This window comes from Gopherus flavomarginatus, chromosome 8, assembly GCF_025201925.1.
Source record: "Gopherus flavomarginatus isolate rGopFla2 chromosome 8, rGopFla2.mat.asm, whole genome shotgun sequence".
Lineage (NCBI taxonomy): Eukaryota > Metazoa > Chordata > Testudines > Testudinidae > Gopherus > Gopherus flavomarginatus.
Genome location: NC_066624.1, coordinates 115,119,365 through 115,143,196, shown reverse-complemented (window position 1 = coordinate 115,143,196; position 23,832 = coordinate 115,119,365). Strand labels below are relative to the sequence as shown.

The 23,832-nt window shown below is 42.9% G+C and overlaps 1 protein-coding gene across 29 annotated transcripts in view; it reads right to left on the bottom strand.

The window, feature by feature from the left end:
• The window catches only part of DLG1 (discs large MAGUK scaffold protein 1), a 443,566-nt gene that overhangs the window by 96,240 nt on the left and 323,494 nt on the right, over positions 1 to 23,832 (bottom strand). For all 29 annotated transcript variants that reach the window (XM_050963879.1, XM_050963878.1, XM_050963880.1 and 26 more), the window contains 2 exons: positions 12,280 to 12,436; positions 9,845 to 9,947 (listed from right to left, as the gene is read on the bottom strand). In XM_050963879.1, coding sequence (XP_050819836.1) covers positions 9,845 to 9,947; positions 12,280 to 12,436 — 260 coding nt within the window. The remainder of the gene's footprint in view (positions 1 to 9,844; positions 9,948 to 12,279; positions 12,437 to 23,832) is intronic.

The following is a 23,832-nucleotide window of genomic DNA, read 5'->3' as shown; positions in this document are numbered from 1 at the left end:
ATATTGTAAAGTACGTCATATTGGTTTGGAGCTTTCACTGTACTTCACTGAAACCTACTTTCACTATTATTTTTTACAACTTTTTTTGTTTATTTGCAAATTCTAGTTTAGTGTCAGGAAGTTTTTTAATGTGGGTTTTGGTCCTATGTAGGATACAAATATATTTTTGTAAAGTGTTTATACAGGCAACTTAGGGTTGCTTAGGGAGGTGTACTTTCATAAGAATAAATAACGCCTACTTTAATATTCTTAGATAATATTTGCAATTAAGGACTAGCATGTATGAATACAGCCTTTAATCTACATAGTATCTATGGAATCCTGCTGGAAAGGTATAACAAGTGGGGTTCTGCAGGGGTCTGTTTTGGGACCGGCTCTGTTCAATATCTTCATCAACAACTTAGATGTTGGCATAGAAAGTACGCTTATTAAGTTTGCGGACGATACCAAACTGGGAGGGATTGCAACTGCTTTGGAGGACAGGGTCAAAATTCAAAATGATCTGGACAAATTGGAGAAATGGTCTGAGGTAAACAGGATGAAGTTCAATAAAGACAAATGCAAAGTGCTCCACTTAGGAAGGAACAATCAGTTTCACACATACAGAATGGAAAGAGACTGTCTAGTAAGGAGTATGGCAGAAAGAGATCTAGGGGTCATAGTGGACCACAAGCTAAATACGAGTCAACAGTGTGATACTGTTGCAAAAAAAGCAAATGTGATTCTGGGATGCATTAACAGGTGTGTTGTGAACAAGACACGAGAAGTCATTCTTCCGCTCTATTCTGCGCTGGTTAGGCCTCAGCTGGAGTATTGTGTCCAGTTCTGGGCATCGCATTTCAAGAAAGATGTGGAGAAATTGGAGAGGGTCCAGAGAAGAGCAACAAGAATGATTAAAGGTCTTGAGAACATGACCTATGAAGGAAGGCTGAAAGAAATGGGTTTATTTAGTTTGGAAAAGAGAAGACTGAGAGGGGACATGATAGCAGTTTTCAGGTATCTAAAAGGGTGTCATCAGGAGGAGGGAGAAAACTTATTCACCTTAGCCTCTAATGATAGAACAAGAAGCAATGGGCTTAAACTGCAGCAAGGGAGATTTAGGTTGGACATTAAGAAAAAGTTCTTAACTGTCAGGGTAGTTAAACACTGGAATAAATTACCTAGGGAGGTTGTGGAATCTCCATCTCTGGAGATACTTAAGAGTAGGTTAGATAAATGTCTATCAGGGATGGTCTAGACAGTATTTGGTCCTGCCATGAGGGCAGGGGACTGGACTTGATGACCTCTCGAGGTCCCTTCCAGTCCTAGAGTCTATGAATCTATGAATCACAGTAGGTATTTTATAACTACCCAGACAAAAGTCACTTTTTAAAATATTTGTGGATTAGTTAAAAAAGCATACAAAGTTTTACTGTGATTTTCTACGAGCAATTAATTTCTTTGCATGGATACTTAGTGCTTCTATATCAGGGGTAGGCAACCTGCAGCACGCAAGCTGATTTTCAGTGGCACTCATGCTGCCCAGGTCCTGGCCACCGGTCTGGGAAACTCTGCATTTTAATTTAATTTTAAATGAAGCTTCTTAAACATTTTAAAAATCTTATTTACTTTACATACAACAATAGTTAAGTTATATATTATAGACTTATAGAAAGAGACCTTCTAAAAACGTTAAAATGTATTCCTGGCACGCCAAAATTAAATTAGAGTGAATAAATGAAGACTCGGCACACCACTTCTGAAAGGTTGCCGACCCCTGTTCTGTATTAACACATCAAATTAACATAAGAGACAACTAGATTCCATATACACAGGAGACTTGTTAGCATGCATGAAAGCTGCAAACTGCACCTACTGAGGTTATAATGAGTGATTAGAAAGGCTGGGCCACTAGGTTCGGAACAGATTATGAGGATGACATTTGCATTTTCTCAGTGCGTGTTTCGATAGCACCGTTCAGTTTCAAACTGAGAAGAGATACCTGTTCACTGCTAAAATGAACAATACCATCTGTGACATCTTTATGTTTTCTACATTTTTCCATAACTGCATTTACACTTTGTTAAAGGCCAAAATGTATTTAAAAATAAGGAGACTAACAAATTAAAAAAATATTGTAGAAAGTGACATTTAAAAAGGTTAAAACATAGTAAGCCTTATACCTTTGTCTGGCAGGACTATTTTTAACAGAACCCTCTCTCTATTCTTGAAGTACCTTTCGAATCTGTCTCACTAATTGACTAATCTGGATTACTCAAAAATTAACAGAAGCAGGTATAATAAACAGGAAAATAACAGGAAACTGAAAATTGCATACCTAAGAGCAGTATAAACTGCAACGTTTCAGAGAATGTGTTTCAGTTAGTGAACATGTCAGTCTATCTAGTTTTAATAGTTAAGAATTAACAATTTCATAACCTAAAGCGAGTGAAGTTAAATCATTTGATGTACAACAAATACTTGGATCTCCTTAATTTCGATAAAGTCCTATTGGCTTTGTGCTGCTTTGATTAGAGTCTTAAGGAATGTATGCAAGATTTTTCAGAGCACTTGCACATGAAACCATTCTAGGAAATTCACATATGAATTAAATACTAATTTCCAGAGAATAGGATTCAGTTGTTTCATTTAGCTACATACATAAGACAATCCCTGGACTAAATTTCAAAGGCAATAGTATTTTTTTTTAAATGAGCACGCGCGTACACTCAGTAAAATCCGACAGAATCAAGCTGATGCCCTATAAAATATAATACTCAATAATAATAACCCTTCCACTTCATGAAGCATTTGGCAAGGTAAGGTAGGCACGAAACATGTAAAATTAATTATTTTTAAATGATCATAGAATATAGCACAGATTTAGCAGATGTACATCTCCTCTCAAACATTGCTCACCACAATGCAGACTTTAGAACAGAGTACAGATACCCTTCTGGCTAATACGTGATATTTTTATCTAATACTGCAGAAAAAAACCAGAATATCTGTGTTCACCAGCAACATTGTGAATTGACTCCCTCAGGGATTTGGACCAAACATTTAAACTGGACTCTGAACACATTTTGCACCTAATACAGAGAGAAAAAAAATCCAAGAGATAAATGTCTAGTTATGTGAATAATGCAATTTCAAATAAAGTTTTACAATACACCACCTAACAATCTCCTCTCCAGCACTTTGATCCATCTTCTCTTAATCACACACTGATCCATCAAGCACCTAAGAATGCTCAACTAATCAGATCACATAACAGTCTTATTTCTCTTTTAGAAATGAGGTCGACTTGTTCAGCAGAACTGCAAACAGAAAAACACTTTTATATGAACACTCTTAATTACTATGTAATAGGTATCCAATGACAGTTCTTTCACTATTGGAGTATAACTACACTCTTACTTTGGCCAGTAGATCTGCTTAGACTTGGGGCCTTTGGGCCTTATCCAAAAAGCACATGCAATAACTCACTAATAGTAATAGCTATATTATGCACATGTATTTAGTAGGACCAGTAGCAACAACTCTCGTTAATATGTGGTCTCTGCATTTCCATCTTCATCCCATTTTTAGTTATTCAGAACTTTAATCTACCTGGCTTAATTTTGAGGACTTAGTCCTCGCATGAAGGTGAATTTTTGGAACATTTCAGTCAAAATGGTCTAGTCAAATGAAGAAGCCAATTTTGCCCATTTAAATAATTCTTGTAGCATTTTCAAGAACAGCAGTACTCCTGAAGCAACTGGGTGCAGAAAGTGGGGAAAGAAGCCTCAGTGAGAAGGTGCTTTTGAGCATTCACGTGAAAACTGGTATTGCTTTAACATGTTACTTTTGCATGCGGGTGTGACTAAATCACATGCATTTTGCAAGATGGGTTTTAGTATCAACAGGGATAGGCAGACAATAATAAAATGGTGTGTGGCCTTCCTGGAGCCAAGATGTCACTCTAAGACTAGACAGCTTGTGAAGTGGATGGGGAAGGATCCATTGGTGATGGTTAAGGCTGCGAGTTTGTCATGGAAGTCACGGATTCCATGACTTTCTATGACTTCCGTGACTTCTGCAGTGGCTGGTGCGCCTGACCTGGGGCCAGCTCAGGCAGCCCCTGTGCCAGTCACTCCGGCTGCTGCTGGGGCAGTCTCAGGCCCCTGCCTACCGCCCCCAGCAGCTGCAGAGTTTGGGTGTGGGAAGAGACAGGGGGTTGGGGCATGGGACAGGGTGAGGCAGGCTTTGGGCAGCACTTACCTGGGAAACTCCCTGGAAGCGTGGAGGCATGGCCAGGCAGGTCTGTGCACTGCCCACGCCTGCAGGCACTGCCCCTGCAGCTCCTATTGGCCGTAGTTCCTGGCCAATGGGAGCTGTGAAGCTGGCGCTCTGGGTAGAGGCAGCGTGCAGAACTGCCTGGCCATGTCTCCACCTAGGAGCTGAGTGAGGGGGATGTCGCCACTTCCAGAGAGACGCGGAGCCAGGCAGGGAGCCTGCCAGCTCTGCCAACCCCACCCCCCATGCCAGCACCAGTGGGGGTCCTGGGCCTTATGCCACTGCCTTTCTGAGCCCCTGCGGAGCCCCTTCCCCCAAGCACCTGCAGTGTTCCCGGGCTGCCCCCATCCCCAATTTAGTCTGGGAATATAGAAGTAGTCATGGACAGGTCATGGGCTGTGAATTTTTGTTTACTGCCCGTGACCTGTCGGTGACTTTCACTAAAAAAAAATACCCATGACTAAAACGCAGACTTACTGATGATTCATATCAGCACTAATGACACTGTATCGCGGGATATCTCACAGATAATAGATGACTTCAGGGACTTGGACATTTTTCTTCTTCAGCATGCTTCCAACCAATCTTCTTTGAGACCCTTCTTGTTCCACAAGTGAAGGAAGACAAAAAGCAGATGATTCTGGAAGTGAACCGCTGGCTAGGTAAGTGGTGTAGAATGCAGAGTTTTGGCTTTGTGGAACATTGCTCCACCTTTTATGGGGTAAAGGGTCTGTATAGTTTAGATAGCCTCCACAGTGCTCCACTTCAGCAGAAGAGGAACTGATCTCCTCAGGAGAGGCTAGCTAGAAGAGTCAGGAGGGTGTGAAACTAATAATAAAACAGGAAGGTAAAAATAGGGAAGATATGAACACTCACTTAGTACAGAATCAAGAATAAAATTCACCAAGGAACCAAAGGACATGAAGAGAAGAAATTCTTGAGTTGCTTATACACTAGTGCTAGGAGCCTCTTATACACTAGTGCTAGGAGCCGAGGAAACAAGAGGATCTGGAATTGCATTTATGAGCATAAATTTGATCTAGTTGGTCATACTGAAACCTGGTGGAATGATGCACGATTGGAATGTTAAAATCAGTGGTTATAACCTATATTTAGGAAGGATTGAGTGGGCAGAAGGAGAGTGGGAGTGGCACTCTATATAAAAAATAGCATTAAGAGTTTCTGCATCATTGATAGAAGAAAATCTTGAATGCTTATGGATCAGTGTCCTAATAGATAAAGCACAAGAAGGGGTTTTAGCTGGTGTCTGCTACAGACCACCAAATCACCCTAGGGACGAGGATGAACATCTCTTTATGTACCTACCTATGATGTGTAGGAAAAATAGCTGTGGGATCATGGGGGGACTTCACAGAGATTAATGCCTAGTTCAGGGGTCCCCAACGCGGTGCCTGCGGGTGCCATGGCATCCTGGCTGGCGGTGAAGCATCCACCGAAATGCGGCCGAATTTCTGTGGCATTTCAGCGGCGACGCCTCTCAATGACGCCACTTGCCGCCGACAAGCGACATTGTTGAGAGGCGTTGCTGCCAAAACATCACAGAAATTCGGCGGCATTTCAGCAGATGCTCCACCACTGTCACGGTCCTTTCTCTGGTGCCCATCAGACCAAAAGGTTGGGGATCACTGGCCTAGTTGTTTCTGAAAACTCATGGTGATCGGGGGAGGTCCTCAATGACTGGAGAAAGGCTAATGTAGTGCCCATCTTTAAAAAAAGGGAAGGAAGAGGATCCGGGGAACTACAGGTCAGTCAGCCTCACCTCAGTCCCTGGAAAAATCATGGAGCAGGTCCTCAAGGAATCAATTCTGAAGCACTTAGATGAGATGAAAGTGATCAGGAACAGTCAGCATGGATTCACCAAGGGCAAGTCATGCCTGACTAACCTAATTGTCTTCTATGAGGAGATAACTGGCTCTGTGGATGAGGGGAAAGCATTGGATGTGTTATTCCTTGACTTTAGCAAAGCTTTTGATACGGTCTCCCACAGTATTCTTGCCAGCAAATTAAAGAAGTTTGGGCTGGATGAATGGACTATAAGGTGGATAAAAAGCTGGCTAGATTGTCGGGCTCAACAGGTAGTGATCAATGGCTCCTTGTCTAGCTGGCAGCCGGTTTCAAGCGGAGTGCCCCAAGGATCGGTCCTTTTGTTCAATATCTTCATTAATGATCTGGAGGATGGTGTGGACTGCACTCTCAGCAAGTTTGCAGATGACACTAAACTGGGAGGAGTGGTAGATACGATGGAGGGTAGGGATAGGATACAGAGGGACCTAGACAAATTAGAGGATTGGGCCAAAAAAAACCTGATGAGGTTCAACCAGGACAAGTGCAGAGTCCTGCACTTAGGATGGAAGAATCCCATGCACTGCTACAGACTAGGGACCGAATGGCTAGGCAGCAGTTCTGCAGAAAAGGACCTAGGGGTTACAGTGGACAAGAGGCTGGATATGGGATTATATAGTTGGGAACTGGCCCTGCTTTGAGCAGGGGGTTGGCCTAGATGATCTTCTGAAGTCCCTTCCAACCCTGATATTCTATGATTCTATGACCACTAGATCTAGTTTGACATGTATATCACCGCCCATCAACACTACCCAACACTGCACACTAAACTCAACGACAATGGAAATGAGACAAAAGTAAATGAGACCCAAAGGAGACTATATTATCATGTACCACAGGCAGAGAGTAGGCGGGACTGAGATGTATCAGTACTTGAGGCACCTGCATGGGCAGAGAAATGATTACATGAGTTATACCCAGATAAACCTGGCAGGTGACCCACCCTCACACTTCAATTTGAGTGACATACTAGAGGTCCAGGCCTCAATGGGGAAGGGGGGGAGGGACTCAGGGCTCTGGGTCAGAGGGTGGGGTTGGGCTCAGGCATGGGTGTAGTTTGACTACTATTTTGGGTGGGCAGGGGCCAGCAGGGCTTGAGCCAGCTCCACACGGCAGGGTCCGGGGAGGGAGCACCACCTCCACCCCTGACTCACCTCAGCAGGCCACCCGCCTGTCTGGGTTGGAGGCACAACGAAAAATTACAACTCAGAAGGTGAGGGCTCAGCTCAAAACATTTGAAAACAGCTCAGGGTGCAGGGAGAGAGTTAGCTAGGGGCAGGGACGGGTATAGCTAGGGGCAGTGTGCTGGGAGGACTCCCCTGATGTCCCTGTTACTCGAGGGCTCTGCCAGCCACAGAGCCAGGTCCCCCCACCCAGGCAGCTCTTACTAGCTGCATGAGCAAAAGGGACTGCTTCAACCTCCTGCACCAGCTGGAGACGAGGGAACGCCGCAGCTGCCTGCTCCATGGCACCAGCCAGAGCAGCAGCTGTCCTACACTGCCCAGCTCTGGATTCCCACTTCCGACCTGGCCAGGGGGTGGGGAGAGAAAGAGATGGGAGGATGTGTGGAGCTGTCCCAGGACTGCCTGGCTCTTGCACTGTAGTTTTTTTTTATTTTTTTTTTGGGGGGGGGGCAACACCCCCATGGGTCCCCAACTCTACCCATGGGCTCAGGGCTTCTGCCCCGTGGGGAGCACCCAAGTTCGGGGCTCCAGAATTCAGCCCTGCTGCTCTCAGTTTCAGCCTCACGGGAGGTGCTAGGGCTCAGGCTCTGGGTTTTAGCCGTGGGGCACCATGTCCCTCGCAAAAGGGTTTGCAGATCCCCTGTTGAGAACCACTGTTTTAGAGCACTTAGAACAGTCTCCTTTTAAACAGAAAGCAACACTCAACCTTTATAGTAGAAGTGGCACTCTAGTGTAATAAAGGTGGTTTTGCAACTAGGAAAGCATCTTTGGCTCTATTACTTTCCTTGATGACTTTCAGCCACTCTCAATACCACACAGAACAATTGTAATGTTTGTTAAAAATCTGAATATCAGGGAAATTGCACACTGGCTCTACAGAGACAAATTAAGGCATGCTTGTTAGAACTAAAGTTATGTCAAGATGGAAAATCTGTGAGGATTTGAAAAGGGGTCGATTTGTCTGTTCTCCAGCTTTTAAAGCAAACTTAGACCTGGGACCATTACTGTAGAGTTTATACCAAGGAACATTTAATAGATTCCCAGACTTTTAAGACCAAGAAGGGACCATTAGATCACCTAGTTTGGCCTTGTGTATAACACAGACCATAGAATTTCACTGAGTTATCCCTGAATTAAGCCCAATAACTTGCATTTGCTTATCTTCCAGAAAGACATGCAATCCAGACTTGAAGACTGCCAGAAATGGGAAGTGGGTATTCACCCATGAAAGCTCATGCTCCAATACGTCTGTTAGTCTACAAGGTGCCACAGGACTTTTGTTGTTTTTTACAGACCGGCACTGTGTGTGTGCGTGTGTAACCTGTCTGCCCTCACATCCCAGTCCCTCGTTCCGGAGGCCCCGCTGTGCCCCCATTTCCTCACCCCAGCGCCTCGCTCCAGGGACTGACCTCCCCACCCCTTGCTTCAGGGACTTTGCCCTTGACTCCACTGTGTCCTGATTTCCCCACCCAGCCCCTTGCTCCAGGGGCCATGCCCCCCACTCTGCTGTGCCCTGATTTCCCCACCTTAGCCCTTGTTCTGGAGACTGACCCCTGCCGTGCCCTGCTGTGCCCTGTTTGGGCAGCCTCCACATCAGCCCCTTCCATCCTGGCTCTGCAGTTGGTGGGTGAGTCCTGGAGGATGGGGGAGTGAGCAACGGAGGCAGGAGTGGGGAGCGAGTGATGGGGGGGTGGGGTTGGACCAGATGGGGCAGGATATCAGAGGAAGAGGGCATGACCTCTAAGTAAGGGGTGGGGCAGAGGTGTTCGGTTTTCAGGATTAGGAAGTTGGCAACCCTAGCAGGGACACACAGGTACAGGGGCTGAGTGGGGGTGCTGGGACACATGATGACAGGGTGGCTGAATGGGGATGCAGGGACTCACGGGAATGGGGATGGATGTGCCTGACTGATTGGGAGAGGCTAGGGGTCAGCCATGTCTGCATGGAGGAGGATCTCCCAACTGCCTAACAATCTCTCGCACACCTCTCAAAAAACCTGTTCCATACTTCTCCCCGCCCACACTCAACAACCCTCCAGGTTCACTCCCAGGCTCCTTCCCAGCAATTTCTTCCCTCTCCCTCAGCTCCTCCATCACCCCACTCCCTCAAGCCTTTGTTTGCACTGCTTCTGTATTGTAGTTTAAACGAATTATTACTCAAAGTTCTGTATTAATATTAAGAGTAAGGAATCTATTTATCAAAAAACATTTTTTGAATTTTTGTTGTCTGTATTGTTACAGACATACTTGTTGACTGGTATTTTGAAATAAATTACCAAAATAATTGAAACTGGCATAATTATATTGTGTTATTTTGATAAATAAAATATGCAGAATTTGAAAACATTGTGCACTGAATTTTTAATTTTTTGGGCACAGAATTCCCTCAGGAGTAATATATCAATGACAATTACATGAATTTCTCTTCTTCCCTCAAACCATGTCTAAGTTTTCTTGTAAAAACTTTGACAGCCATAGAAAGTTAATCTTTAAAACCTGTGTGTTATATAAATGTAATATGAATAAGAAGAATTCTCTTGCCTTCTGGACGGTATTGTGCAACAATGGTTACTGCTTGGCCTGCATTCTTCAAGGCTGCTGCTGCTTGCTCATGGGTTGCAGCTTTAAGGTCTACACCATTTACCTACAAATAAAATGTAAACATCTCTTTATCAGAGTAAACAATAATGTTAACTGAAATTTATCACAGAACATAGTTTTAATATACAAGTGGGAGAAAATTCATACGAAGTAACTAGGGCTGTCAAGTATTTGCACTGTAAAAAAAACAACAACAGTATTTTTCAATTCACCTAATACAAGTACTGTAATGTAATCTCTATCATGAAGTTGAACTTACAAATGTAGACTTCTATACAAAAAAAATAAATGTAGAATTATTATGCATTCAAAAATAAAACAATGTAAAATTTTAGAGCCTGCAAGTCCACTCAGTCATACTTCTTGTTGAGCCAATCGTTCAGACAAAGAAGTTTGTTTACATTTGCAGGACATAATACTGCCCATTTCTTGTGTACAATGTCACCTGAAAGTGAGAATAGGAGTTCTCGTGGCACTGTTGTAGCCAGCATCGCAGTTTTAATGCACTGTTAAATAACAGAATATCTATTGAAATGTATTAAATATTTTGGATGTTTTTCTACATTTTCATGTTTGTTAAAAAATAGTGCATTAGTTAAATTTGAGACTGAACTTCTGGGGGAGAATTGTATGACCCCTACTCTGTTTTACTCAGATTCTGCCATATATTTCCTGTTATAGCAGTCTCAGATGATGAGCCAGCACATGTTCATTTTAAGAACATTTTCACAGCAGATTTGACAAAACGCAAAGAAGGTACCCATGTGAAATTTCTAAGGATAGATACAGCATTCATCCCAAGGTTTAACAATCTGAAGTGCCGTCCAAAATCTGAGAGGGACAAGATGTTGAGATTGTTTTCAGATGTCTTAAAAGTGCAACATGCTGATGCGGAAACTACAGAACCTGAACCACCAAAAAAGAAAATCAACCTTCTGCTGGTGGCATCTGACGCAGATGCATCGGTCTGCTCTGCTTTGGACCGTTATTGAGCAGAACCGGTCATCTGGAATGGTGGTTGAAGCATGAAGGGACATAGGAATCTTTAAATATCTTGCAATGCCGGCAACAATGGTGCCATGTGAAAGCCTGTTCTTACTTTCAGTTGACATTGTTAACAAGACGTGGGCAGCATTATCTCCAGCAAATTGTAACCAAACTTGTTTGTCTGAGTGATTGGCTGAAGTAGGACTGAGAGGACTTGTAGATCTAAAGTTTTACATTGTTTTATTTTTGAATGCAGTTATTTTTTATACATAGTTCTACATTTTCAAGTTCAACTTTCATTATTAAGAGATTGCACTACGGTACTTGTATTAGGCCAGGGGTCCCCAATGCAGTGCCTGCGGGCACCATGGCACCCGCGAGGGCATCAAAATGCGCCCGCATCCTGGCCAGCGGTGGAGCATCTGCCGAAAGGCTGCCGAATTTCTGCAGTGTTACGGCGGCGATGCCTCTCGATGATGCCACTTGCTGCCGACAAGCGACATCACCGAGAGGCATCACTGCCGAAACGCCACAGAAATTTGGCGGCACTTCGGCAGATGGTCCACCGCCGCTATGGTCCTTTATCTGGCGCCCATCAGATGGAAAGGTTGGGGACCACTGTATTAGGTTGTAATAAAAAATAAATATAAAATGAGCATTGCACACTTTGTATTCTGTGTTCTAATTGAAATCAGTATGTTGGAAAATGTAGAAAACAGCCAAAAATATTTAAATAAATGGTATTCTAGTATTATTTAACAGTGCAATTAATCACATGATTAATTTTTTCAATCACTTGACAGCCCTAAAAAAAGAGAAGGTTTGACAAATTACTTGGAATTGTCATACGGTACTGCTACACAATGTAGGGGGATCCTGAGAGAAGAGTGGGCCTGCTACAGGTTTTCTACCCCATGTAGAGATATCCTAAGCTACTGCTAAAGATCACACAGGAAGTCTGTGGTAGAGCAGGAAACAATACCCATACCTCCAAAGTCCCAGTCTAGTGCCCTAACCACTGCACCATCCTTCCTCTCTGCACACCCACAGGCAGAGCAGACTTGTATGGCCTATACACTTACCCATTTTATTTTTATGAGTCCAAAAAATTGATTTTCCCCTATTTTTGAACATAGTAAATTAAAAAACAAAAAACAAAAAACAACAGGTGGTATCAGGGTTTGTCAATTGTGGGGTGCATTACACCACCTCCCCCCCGAATGTTTGGCTTTTAAATCAGGTCCCTAAATCAGATAACATGAAACAGAATACTTACTCCTTGTCCCACATTCTCAAAATTAGCCCAACTAATTCACTAGGTTCCCTTGTAATGAGTCATATAAGCCAACAAGGAGGAAATACATTTTTTTTAAATTAATGAATCCTACCGAAATTATACGGTCTCCTTTCCTGAGCTCGCCACTCAGATCAGCAGGCCCTCCTGCGAGAATGAAAGAAATGAAAATTCCTTCTCCATCTTCCCCTCCCACAATGTTGAAACCAAGTCCTGTTGATCCACGATGTAGGACAACTTTTCTAGGTTCTCTAAAAGACAGAAGGCAATGATGAGATCCTGGTCATTAGTCATGAATCAGCGTACCGGTTGTCAGATAGCACACTTCTCTTCTGTTACATGTGTATACTTATATTAGTTTTTACAGTGCAGTCTATAAAACTGTTGACATTCTATTAACTATTAACATACAATATGCATTCTAAATTTCACATAATCCTACATTTGTACTTGGCACTACACTGAGTCATGGATCAGGGCCTCATTGTGCTAGGCACTACACAAACACAACTTCCCGCCTCAAGGAGCTTACAATCTAAGTATAAAATAAAAGCCAGCATGTAGATACAACAAAGAGGGAAGCATACTCATCATCTTGATAAACAGAGGGCACTGATGTAATAATTGCAGACTAACAGTCCTATCCCAATTATAAGCTTAACTATGAGAAACTGGATAAAATAATTATTAAATGTTCCAATCATCTTTAACAAATGTTAACGGGAAAGGCATAAAAGACTGGGCTAGGCCTATTGGTATAACTCAGGGACTGTGTTAACATCATGTCTGGTAAATAAGAGGAGTTGGGACCTGAGACCAATGTACCAAAATTGGTGTCAGACATTAGGCATACTGGTGGACTAGGAGAAGATGGGCTAGTTCACCAATTCCCTTTTAGGGTCCTTTAAAAAAGAGACTTCAGGGGAAGGATCAAAGAAGTTAACCAGTTAGCTGGAAGATGAACTGGAACATGCAAGTTTTACCATCTCTTGGGACCCCAGGATGTACCTGTCACTGTCATATCTTCATCTTCCTGATCCTCAGAGATGTCCTGACTAGAAAAAGCCAGAAAGAGGGTCCCTAATGACATCAACACCTCCACTGGTTCTGGCTCAATCCTAACCATCACCTGGAATGTGAGATTTAGGTTTCTGCTGTTACCTCCTCTGCCATACATCATTTTCCATCCCCATGTTATTTTTTCGCTTTCCTGTTGTGCTCTTCTCTTCTGTGTAGGAAGAGGCTGGCTTAGCTGGCTAAAACTACACATTTTGTAACACCACTGTGAACCCTGACCTGTGAAGTAGCTAAAAGCAATGCCCTAAACAGCCTGATTCTGGTACAAATTTGCCATATGTTGGATTTCAACAATTTCCATCTCGTTCACACAAGTGGTCCATTTCCTAGACACTACTATGGTAATAAGCAATGGTCACATAAACACCACCCTATACCGGAAACCTACTGACCGCTATACTTACCTACATGCCTCCAGCTTCCATCCAGGACACACTACACGATCCATTGTCTACAGCCAAGCTCTAAGATATAACCGCATTTGTTCCAATCCCTCAGACAGAGACAAACATCTACATCTCTATCAAGCATTCTTAAAACTACAATACAATACACACCTGCTGAAGTGAAAAAACAGATTGACAGAGCCAGAAGAGTACCCAGAAGTCACCTACTACAGGACAGGCCCAACAAAGAAAATAACAGAACGCCACTAGCCGTCACCTTCAGCCCCCAACTAAAACCTCTCCAGAGCATTACCAAAGATTTACAACCTATCCTGAAAGAAGATCCCTCGCTCTCACAGATCTTTGGAGACAGACCTGTCCTCGCTTACAGACAGCCTCCCAACCTGAAGCAAATACTCACCAGCAACCACACACCATACAACAAAAACACTAACCCAGGAACCTATCCTTGCAACAAAGCCCGATGCCAACTCTGTCCACATATCTATTCAAGTGACACCATCACAGGACCTAGTCACATCAGCGATGCCATCAGGGGCTTGTTCACCTGCATATCTACCAAAGTGATATATGCCATCATGTGCCAGCAATGCCCCTCTGCCGTGTGCACTGGCCAAACCGAACAGGCTCTACACAAAAGAATAAACGGACACAAATCTGACATCAGGAATCATAACATTCAAAAACCAATAGGAGAACACGTCAACCTCTCTAATCACTCAGTGACAGGCGTTAAGGTGGCAATTTTGCAACAGAAAAGCTTCAAAAACAGACTCCAAGGAGAAGCTGCTGAACTTGAATTAATATGCAAACTAGATACCATTAACCTAGGTTTGAACAGAGACTGGGAATGGCTCGGTCATTACACTAATTAAATCTATTTCCCCCTGTTAAAGTATCCTCACACCTTCGTGTCAACTGTCTAAAATGGGCCATCTTGATTATCACTTCAAAAGTTTTTCTCCTGTGCTGATAATAGCTTCTCTTAATTAATTAGCCTCTTACAGTTGGTATGGGTAATTACACGTTTTCATGTTCTCGGTATGTATAAACATCTTCTTACTGTATGTTCCATTCTATGCATCCGATGAAGTGGGCTGTAGCCCACGAAAGCTTATGCACAAATAAATTTGTTAGTCTCTAAGGTCCCACAAGTATGCCTGTTCTTTTTGCCGTATCTTGAAGTGACTGATAAGAGCATGTGCTGTGCCTGTGTTTCTCCAATTGCGAGGGTGCAAGTAAATGTCAGCACCAAAGACAGAAGATGTATTTTCTATTTCTGCTGTCTTCAAGAAAGTAAGACTGGAATCTAACAGCAGCAGCTCCAACCAACCTCTCTTTTTCCCCCAGAAGAAGAGTTATTACCAGTTTAATGCTATCTAAAAGACTGTTGTGTGTGTGTGTGTACATGTGCGCACGCGCTATAAAAACTCTCTGCAGCTAAAGGGAAAGGGAAAAAGGAGTGTTATTAAATGAAAGCCTTAGTTAATACTTTATATTTTAGATGCCTTAACTGTTTTTCCTTCTTTTTCTGTATCTTTAATAAAAGGTTAAAAAAATGCAATGGTGTGATTTTCATACGATGAAGCAGGCCAAAGTCTCTGTACTTGAAACAAAACCTTTAACTGAGTTTGTTTAGTGCTATTCAGTGACAGATCATATCAACACTTTTGACTCTGTGCCCATTTATTCCAACAAAATTAACACAACAAAACAGCACTCTTCCCCATTCTTTATTTTACATTCCCATCTCCTCTCTGTTTCTTTTTTTTTAAACTCTATTTCTGTCCATGGAATAGCATTCCCCCTTTTCCAATGCAACAAATGTCCTCCCTCTCCATAAATCCACTTTCTGCTTAGCCTTGCATCATGGATGACTCTGCCTGCAATCTCTGGTGCCTAGTCCTTTGTTTGTTATCTATTTACTTTGACACATCATCAAGAAGCACCAGTCTTGTGGCTAAGGCACAGTACTGGAAGCTTCTTCCTGGCTCTGGCACAATCTCCCTACATGACCTAAGGTAGTTTTTCTTCATTTGCAGAATGTGGATAATGCCTATCTATAGATTATTGTGGAGCTACATTTGTTATTTGTAAGATACTTAGAGGTCCTGAAATAGAAGACACTACATTATAAGTAGTAAGTACTAATTATATACCTCTCCTGTTTTGCTAAATGTTAACCAATATTTATTTATTTCTTTTTACTGAAGATGACTCAGCTGAGCTGTTCAGTATCCATGAAGCAGCATGAAGGACTGTGGGAATTTTAAAAAATAGTGCAAAAATATGATGGGATGGACATGAGAGAACTGTGGGAATTCGACCCCAATTCTCCCACAATTTCCTGAGAGAAGTGCTAGTATCCCTCAACACACTGCAAAAAATGTCCCAGAAGGCAATGTGCTGGACAGTGGTGCAGAGTACACTGAGATGCCTATATAATGCAGCGCGTCTTTTGCTGTTAGAACGCACTGCACTGGCAAAAGCAGCCAAGTGTGCACACACTGTAGCGGAACTGCAACATCAACGGTTGAATGCCAGCGCAAATACTATCAGCAAAACTTTCTAATGTAGTCACGGTCTTAGTCTTACTGCTGCCAGTGGATACAGTAGCAAGGCAATGAAGAAGTTCAGTAGAAGACGAGGAATTTAAGAATAGGTGAGAAACACCTGCCAGGGATGGTCTAGGTATACGTGGTCCAGCTCAGTGCATAGGGCCGGACTAGATGACCTCTGGAAGTCCCTTCCAGCCCTGAAGTTCTATGATAGTATGAATTTTCTAATATTTAGGTAGAAAAGTTCTGCACTACATTTAAATGTTCACTAGAGTGCACTAAATAACTAGTCTCTGAAAATTTGTGTCTTTGAAGATTTCCATTGAAATGATGAGCCAAAAACAAGCTGAATTTTTCTATGTAGAGGTTCTTGTCTCCTGTTTTCCAATATCTTTCCAGGATTCTTGATCTGTAAAATACATACTTTCTCCATGCCTAGACTCCTTTACTGACTCATTGTTGAGCCATGAGACTCCACTCCACCACTCACCTACGATCAGATTTCTGCCTTTGTAGAGAACTCTCTTGTTGGGATTACAAAGGCATATTGAATAGATACCACAAAGTTGAATGTGGCTCTGTATGCAACACCTACTTGTGTTTCACTTATCTAAATCCTTCTCTGCAGGAACTCCATATGACTTTGTGAATCCTTGATTTTTGGCCTAGGCAAAATGCTGGAGTAAGTCTTAAAAAAGTATGTCTTCTCATGAAGCAAACCTGAGTAAGAAAGAGAACTTTATTTTTTCCTAGCTTTAAATGGTGAAGAGAAGAAAGTAGGTCTTCAGTGTGATTCTACTTTAGGGATTTATAAAGGCAACCATTACTTTGGACTCTAAGTGCTGGTTCAATAGGAGGACAAATGTATAGAGAAACATGGAAAAATATCAAACACGATCTGCAGGTTAGGTGTGGTATCAAAAGAGAGGTGGCAGTGTTAAGTCTGCAACCTATAATTTGGGACTGTTTAATAAATCAGAAATCCACAAAGGTTTGCTATTGTCAATTTTTCTCTTTGTATGAAAAGTTCTAAACCTAAGCGTAGGTACTTTAGAAAGAAATGGAAGGAATGGCTATAGGCCATATAAATGTTTATGATCCATAGCATACATGTATGCAGAATACAATAGCACACGCTACAAACTACTCCCTACAACAACATACAGTCACTCCTCGCTTAACATTGTCGTTATGTTCTTGAAAAATGCGACTTTAACAAAACAAAGTTAAGTAAATCCAATTTCCCCATAAGAATCGATGTAAATGGGGATGGGGTTAGGTTCTAGGGAAATTTTTTTCACCAGAAAAAAGATTATATATATCTACATATATACACACACATATACAAATACATACACAGTATAAGTTTTAAACAAACAATTTAATACTGTACACAGCGATGATGATCAGTGCTGCCGAGAGCAGGTTCGGGACCCAGTGAAAAAAAATTTTCAGGCCCCCTAGCAAAGGCGGACCAGCTAAACAGGGCCAGGGAAGCCGGGCCCGGGTAATTTGTACTGGCTTGCCCGCCCTCTCGTCGGCCCTGATGATGATTGTGAAGCTTGGGGTTGAGGTGGTGAAGTTAAGAGGGTGGAAGAGGGTGGGATATTTCCCAGGGAATGCCTTACTACTAAATGATGAACAAGCTCTCAGCTGAGCCCTCAAAGGTTAACACATTGTTGCTAATGTAGCCTTACACTCTACAAGGCAGCACAAACAGAGGTCGGGGAGACAGCATGGCAGACAGACAGACACACACACGTGTGTGTGTGTGTGTGTGTGAGTGTGTCTGTGTGTGTGTCTGTGTGTGTGTGTGTGAGTGTGAGTGAGAGAGAGATATGCATTGCCCCTTTAAGTATGCTGACCCCACTCTACGTACATTGCCTTTTTAAACAGATCAGCAAGTTGAGACAGCAGCTGCTGCTAGCAAGCTCCCCTTGTCCTGAGCCTTTCATGTCATCCCCGCCTCGCTCTATGGAAATGAAGTAAGCAGGGGGCAGGAGCAGGGGGGAGGGGGGACACCCTGATATTAGACTCCCTTTCCCTCCTCTCCCCTGCACAGCAAGCAGGAGGCTCCCAGGAGTAGTTCCAAGGCAGAGGGCAGGAGCAGCACAGGGCAGTCGGGGGAGGGACAGCTGAGCTGTGCTGGGCGGCTGCTGCATAGGGAACTTAGGGGAGCGGGGAGCTGATAGGGCTGCTCGTCCACCCTGGTTCCAAGCCCCCACAGGGGTTCCAGGGATGGTCAGGGGACAGGGAACACGGGGTGTTGGATAGAGGGCAGGGGAGTTTGGAGTGGTGGTCAGGGGGCGGGGGTGTGGATAGGAGTCAGGGCGGTCAGAGGGCAGGGTTGCATGAGTGCAGAGTCCTGGGGGACAGTCAGGAAGGAGGGGGGGTTGGATGGGACAGCAGGGGGCAGTCAGGGGTGGGGGTTCTGGGGGTGGTCAGGGGGATGGATGGGGCAGGGGTCCTGGGGGGGGCCATCAGGGAACAGGGAAGGTTGGATGGGGCAGGAGTCCTGGGGGGGGAGCTGTCAGGGGGCAAGAAGCGGGCAGGGGGAAGGGAGCAGCAGGTGGGGATGGAGGCAGAGGCCAGGCCACACCTGTCTGTTTGCAGAGACACAGCCTCCCCAACTGGCCCTCCATACAATTTCTGAAACCCGATGCGGCCCTCAGCCAAAAAGTTTGCCCACTCCTGCCCTAACTCCTCTGTTTATACATCCATAAATCACATTAATCAGTTTTGCCACCATATCACACTGGAAACTCAGGATACAGTCCCTCAATCTGTAGTATGGTCTACATCAGGGGTAGGCAACCTATGGCACAGGTGCCGAAGGCGGCACGTAAGCTGATTTTCAGTGGCACTGACACTGCCTGGATCCTGGCTACCGGTCTGGAGGGTTCTGCATTTTAATTTAATTTTAAATGAAGCTTCTTAAACATTTTGAAACATTATTAACTTTACATACAACAATAGTTTATAGTTATATATTATAGTTATATTATATAGTTATATATTATAGACTTCTACAAGGAGACCTTCTGAAAAAATTAAAATGTATTCCTGGAACAAAACCTTAAATCAGAATGGATAAATGAAGACTCGGCACAGCACTTCTGAAAGGTTGCCAACCCCTGGTCTACATTCTTTGCTCATATATTTATGACCTTGCATTTGGTTGTATCAAAGTGCATTTTGTTTGAATGGACCCATCTCACCAGGGTATCCAAATCACATTGAATGAACCAAACCCTGAAAAACCTGTTCTATTAATTTCCAAATTATTACAACAGACCTCAATAGAAACCCCTTCATTTGATGATTCCCCACTGACAATTAATTTTGGAGATCTGCCAGTCAGTAATTAATCTGTTTAACATTTGCTATACTAATGCTGTATAGTACTAGTCTAGCACTTTGTGTGTAGTCAGTAGGAAAATGTGATTGTAAAAATTATAACTCAGATATCTGAAGCAACTTTTAACTCATTTACGGAAATTGCTAAACGTCAAGCGGATTGTGCCTGTTTCTTTAAAAAGTCTGGAACTATAGTAACTAAAGGTGGTTAAACTGTCCAGAAATGGTATAAAAATTATGAGTGTTTTTATTATTAAATCAGTTAGAAGTAGATATATGGAATTCATATGCAGACTCACCCTGGTTTAAATTAATAGAACAAATCTGTGGGTAAATGTCTATAATCTGTTGCAGCAGAAAGGGAACTTTTTTCCTTTAACAAAAAGGAGTCAAAATCCAGTTATAAGGTCTCTAATGGGAATCTGCCATAAAGAAGGAAGACAAAAAATATTTCTGAATTCCTCAATTTGGAAGTGGATAAACAATTCTTTTAATAAGTGTCCCTCATTTATTTTTTTAAAATTTCAGTAAAGAAATAAACAAATCATTTTGTAAGTCAATGTGTAAAAATTGCACCTAGCCTAAGACCATGTATACTGAGTCTCACTTCAGAGTAATTTTTGTGAGAGCAAATTACTAATCCTGAGCTCAAGGACTTGTACAGTCAGCAATGAATGATCCTTAATTACCATATATATTTATTTATATTTTTAAAACTGCAAATAGACCTAAGGCTCTAAGTGCCCTCACACACATTAACACAATATAAGTAGCAGCAGCAGCAGCATTAAATGATTAATTCAGTAGAAGCTCAGCCAGCCACCTATAAAAGCTCCTTCCAACGCCTTCATTATCGAGGAAGAACACCCTAAGCCTTCTCCAAACACTACTACACAAACATTTTTTGCAGTCTGCCTGGAAGGTCACCAAACTGAAAAAAAGGAGGAAGCAAGATCCCTTCTTTTTAAGAACCTAAGAGTGGCCATATTGGGTCAGACCAAAGGTCCATCTAGCCCAGTATCTTGTCTTCCAACAGAGGCCAAAGCCAGGTGCTTCAAAGGAATGAACAGAACAGTGATCATCACCCCGTCGGCCATTCCCAGCTTTTGGTAAACAGAGGCTAGGGACACCATCCCTGCCTATCCTGGCTAATAGCCTCCATGAACTTATCTAGTTCTTGTTTGGACCCCATTACAGCCTTGGTCTTCACAACATCCCCTGGCAAAGAGTTCCACAGACTGACTGTACGTTGTGTGAAAAAAACCTTCCTTTTGTTTGTTTTAAACTTGCTGCTTATTAATTTAATTGGCGATGACCCCTAGTTTTTGTGTTATGAAAAGGAGTAAATAACATCCTTATTTACTTTCTCCACACCAGTCATGATTTTATAGACCTCTATCATACCCCCCTTAGTTATCTCTTTTCCAAGCTGACAAGTCTCAGTCTTATTAATCTCTTCTCATACGGAAACTGTTCCATATCCCTAATCATTTTTGTTACCCTTTTCTGAATCTTTTCCAATTCTCTTTTTTGAGATAGGGCGACCACAGCTGCACACAGTATTCAAGATGTGAATGTACCAGGGATTTATATAGCGGTAATATGATATTTTCTGTCTTATTATCTATCCTTTTCTTAATGATTCTCAACATTCTGTTTGCTTTTTTGGCTGCCACTGCACACTGAGTGGATATTTTCAGAGAACTATCCACAATGACTCCAAGATCTCTTTCTCAGTGGTAACAGCTAATTTAGACCCCATAATTTTATATGTATAGTTGGCATTATGTTTCCCAATGTGCATTACTTTGCATTTATCAACATTGAATGTCATCTGCCATTTTGTTGCTCAGTCACCCAGTTCTGAGAGATCCTTTGGTAGCTCTTCACAGTCTTCCTGGGACGTAACTATCTCCAGTAGTTTTGCATTATCTGTACATTTTGCCACCTCACTGTTTATCCCTTTTTCCAGATCATTTATGAATACTTTGAATAGGACTGGGCCCAGTACAGACCTCTGGGTAACACCACTATTTATCGCTCTCCGTTCTGAAAACTGATCATTTATTCCTACCCTTTGTTTCCTATCTTTTCACCAGTTGCCAATCTACGAATGAGGGGACCTTCCCTCTTATCCCATGACAGCTTACTTTGCTTAAGAGCCTTTGGTGAGAGACCTTGTGAGAGGCTTTCTGAAAATCTAAGTACACTATATCCACTGGATCCCCCTTGCCCACATGCTTGTTGACCCCCTCAAAGAATTCTAGCAGATTTAAACTGGGGGGGAGGGATAGCTCATTGGTTTGAGCACTGGCCTGCTAAACCCAGGGTTGTGAGTTCAATCCTTGAAAAGGCTGCTTAGGGATCTGGGGCAAAAATCAGTACTTGGTCCTCCTAGTGAAGGCAGGGGGCTGGACCCAATGACCTTTCAGGGTCCCTTCCAGTTCTGTGAGATAGGCTTATCTCCATATGTTATAAACAGGAGGATCAAGTTAGAGCAGGTCAGGGCATCAGTAGTCCAGTCCCAGACCACTCAGGCCTTTACAGATCATAACCAACTCCTTAAACTCCATCCAGAGGTCAATGGTGCAATCTGCAGTCAGTAGGCAAGTTGCTGCATTCTCCACTAGCTTAGATCTCCAACTAATTTCAATGTGTAGCTCCATGTACAGCACATTGCAACAACTCCAACGTGTGGTAAGAAATGCATGAACAACAGTGACAAGGTCTGCACTCAAAAAGAAGGGTCTTATCTTCTTGCCAGATGGTAAAAAGTTGACTGTTTACATGCCTGTAAAAACAGCAGATGGGGGTCTAATATCACCCCTAAATTGAAAACCTTAGTAATTAACAGCAGACATACTCCTTCAGTCAAAGGGACTATTATTACCTCTGCCAACTCTTCTAGTTACTTCCCCCAACTCACCATCACTTCAGTCTTGTCTGGGTTGAGCCTCAACCACTTCACGCTCACCCACACACCAGTTTCCGCAAGACACTGCTTAATGTGCTGAAGTACATCATCCAAGTTGGACAAGATACAGACATATCGTTGGCTCTAATCAGCATACTGAAAACATTGCACTCCATGCCTGCTTACTAACCCTCCTAATGGTCTCACATATACATTGAACAGGAGGCATAATGGCAACAACCAGGACACCGCAACTGAGGACTTTTGGAGGAGGAGCAATTGCCCATAACTTCTCACTGAGATCTCTCAGAAATAAAAGAACGAAGCCATCAAAGAGCAGCCCCATCCACTTCTGCCAGAGTCCACAAGTGAGACAGTAAAACTTTGGGTTCAACAGTATTGAAGGCAGCTGACACATTTTATACCACCAGCATGGACATCTGATCTTCAACCAGCACAGTCTCTGGGCTACAGCCAGGTGTATATCCCCATTGACAAGGGTCAACGAGATCCAAGGCACATGGATACTGTGAGAGTTGTCTTGCTACAATCTTCTCCACAATCTTACCCAAGGGAAGATGTGATACAGGTTGATAATTAGCTTGATTGTTACCATCTTGCAATGACTTCTCAAGCAAATACCACACTAATGCATCCTTCAAAGCAATAAGAAGCCAACCCCTTTTAAAGCAAGAGTTGCCAGTCTCCACAAGCAAGGGACCCAATACATCCCCACTAACCCTCATCAGCCAAGAAGGTTGGATTCAAAGCACAGGTTGTGGGACGAAGGCCTCTCAACACCAACAATACATGAGCAAATATCAGTGACAAACTCTTTTACTGAATATGAGGATCTTGTTCTCTCAAGCCCTTGCTCTCCCACCATAGAAGCAGACCTCCTGCTCTTAATCTGATCCATTTTGTTTGCAGAATTACATGAGGAAGGACTCAGACTGAGCTGAGACAGTCAGGATTTATCAGTCCTGCCACCTGAAACAAATCTGCTGCCTGAGCTTTTGTGGCTTCTGTGTGGGAGAAAAAATAACTTTTTATTTGCCTTCTGCACAGCCACAACATAAAAGTTAAAAATATTTATAGTGCAGCTGTTCAGCCTCTGCACAACATTTCCACCACCAGTGTACTAGTGTACTCCCTCACCTCTTCCCTCATTTGTTGCACATCACCTGTACACCAAAGTGACCTGTGAAAATGATGTTGGCAAAGAGGGCATCTACAGGCCACTTCTTCAAAGCTGCAGGATAGAAATGTACGATAATGTTGTACCAAAGTACTGAGGGATTGGGTCTGTTAGGGGTTCTCACAACAAATCTTTT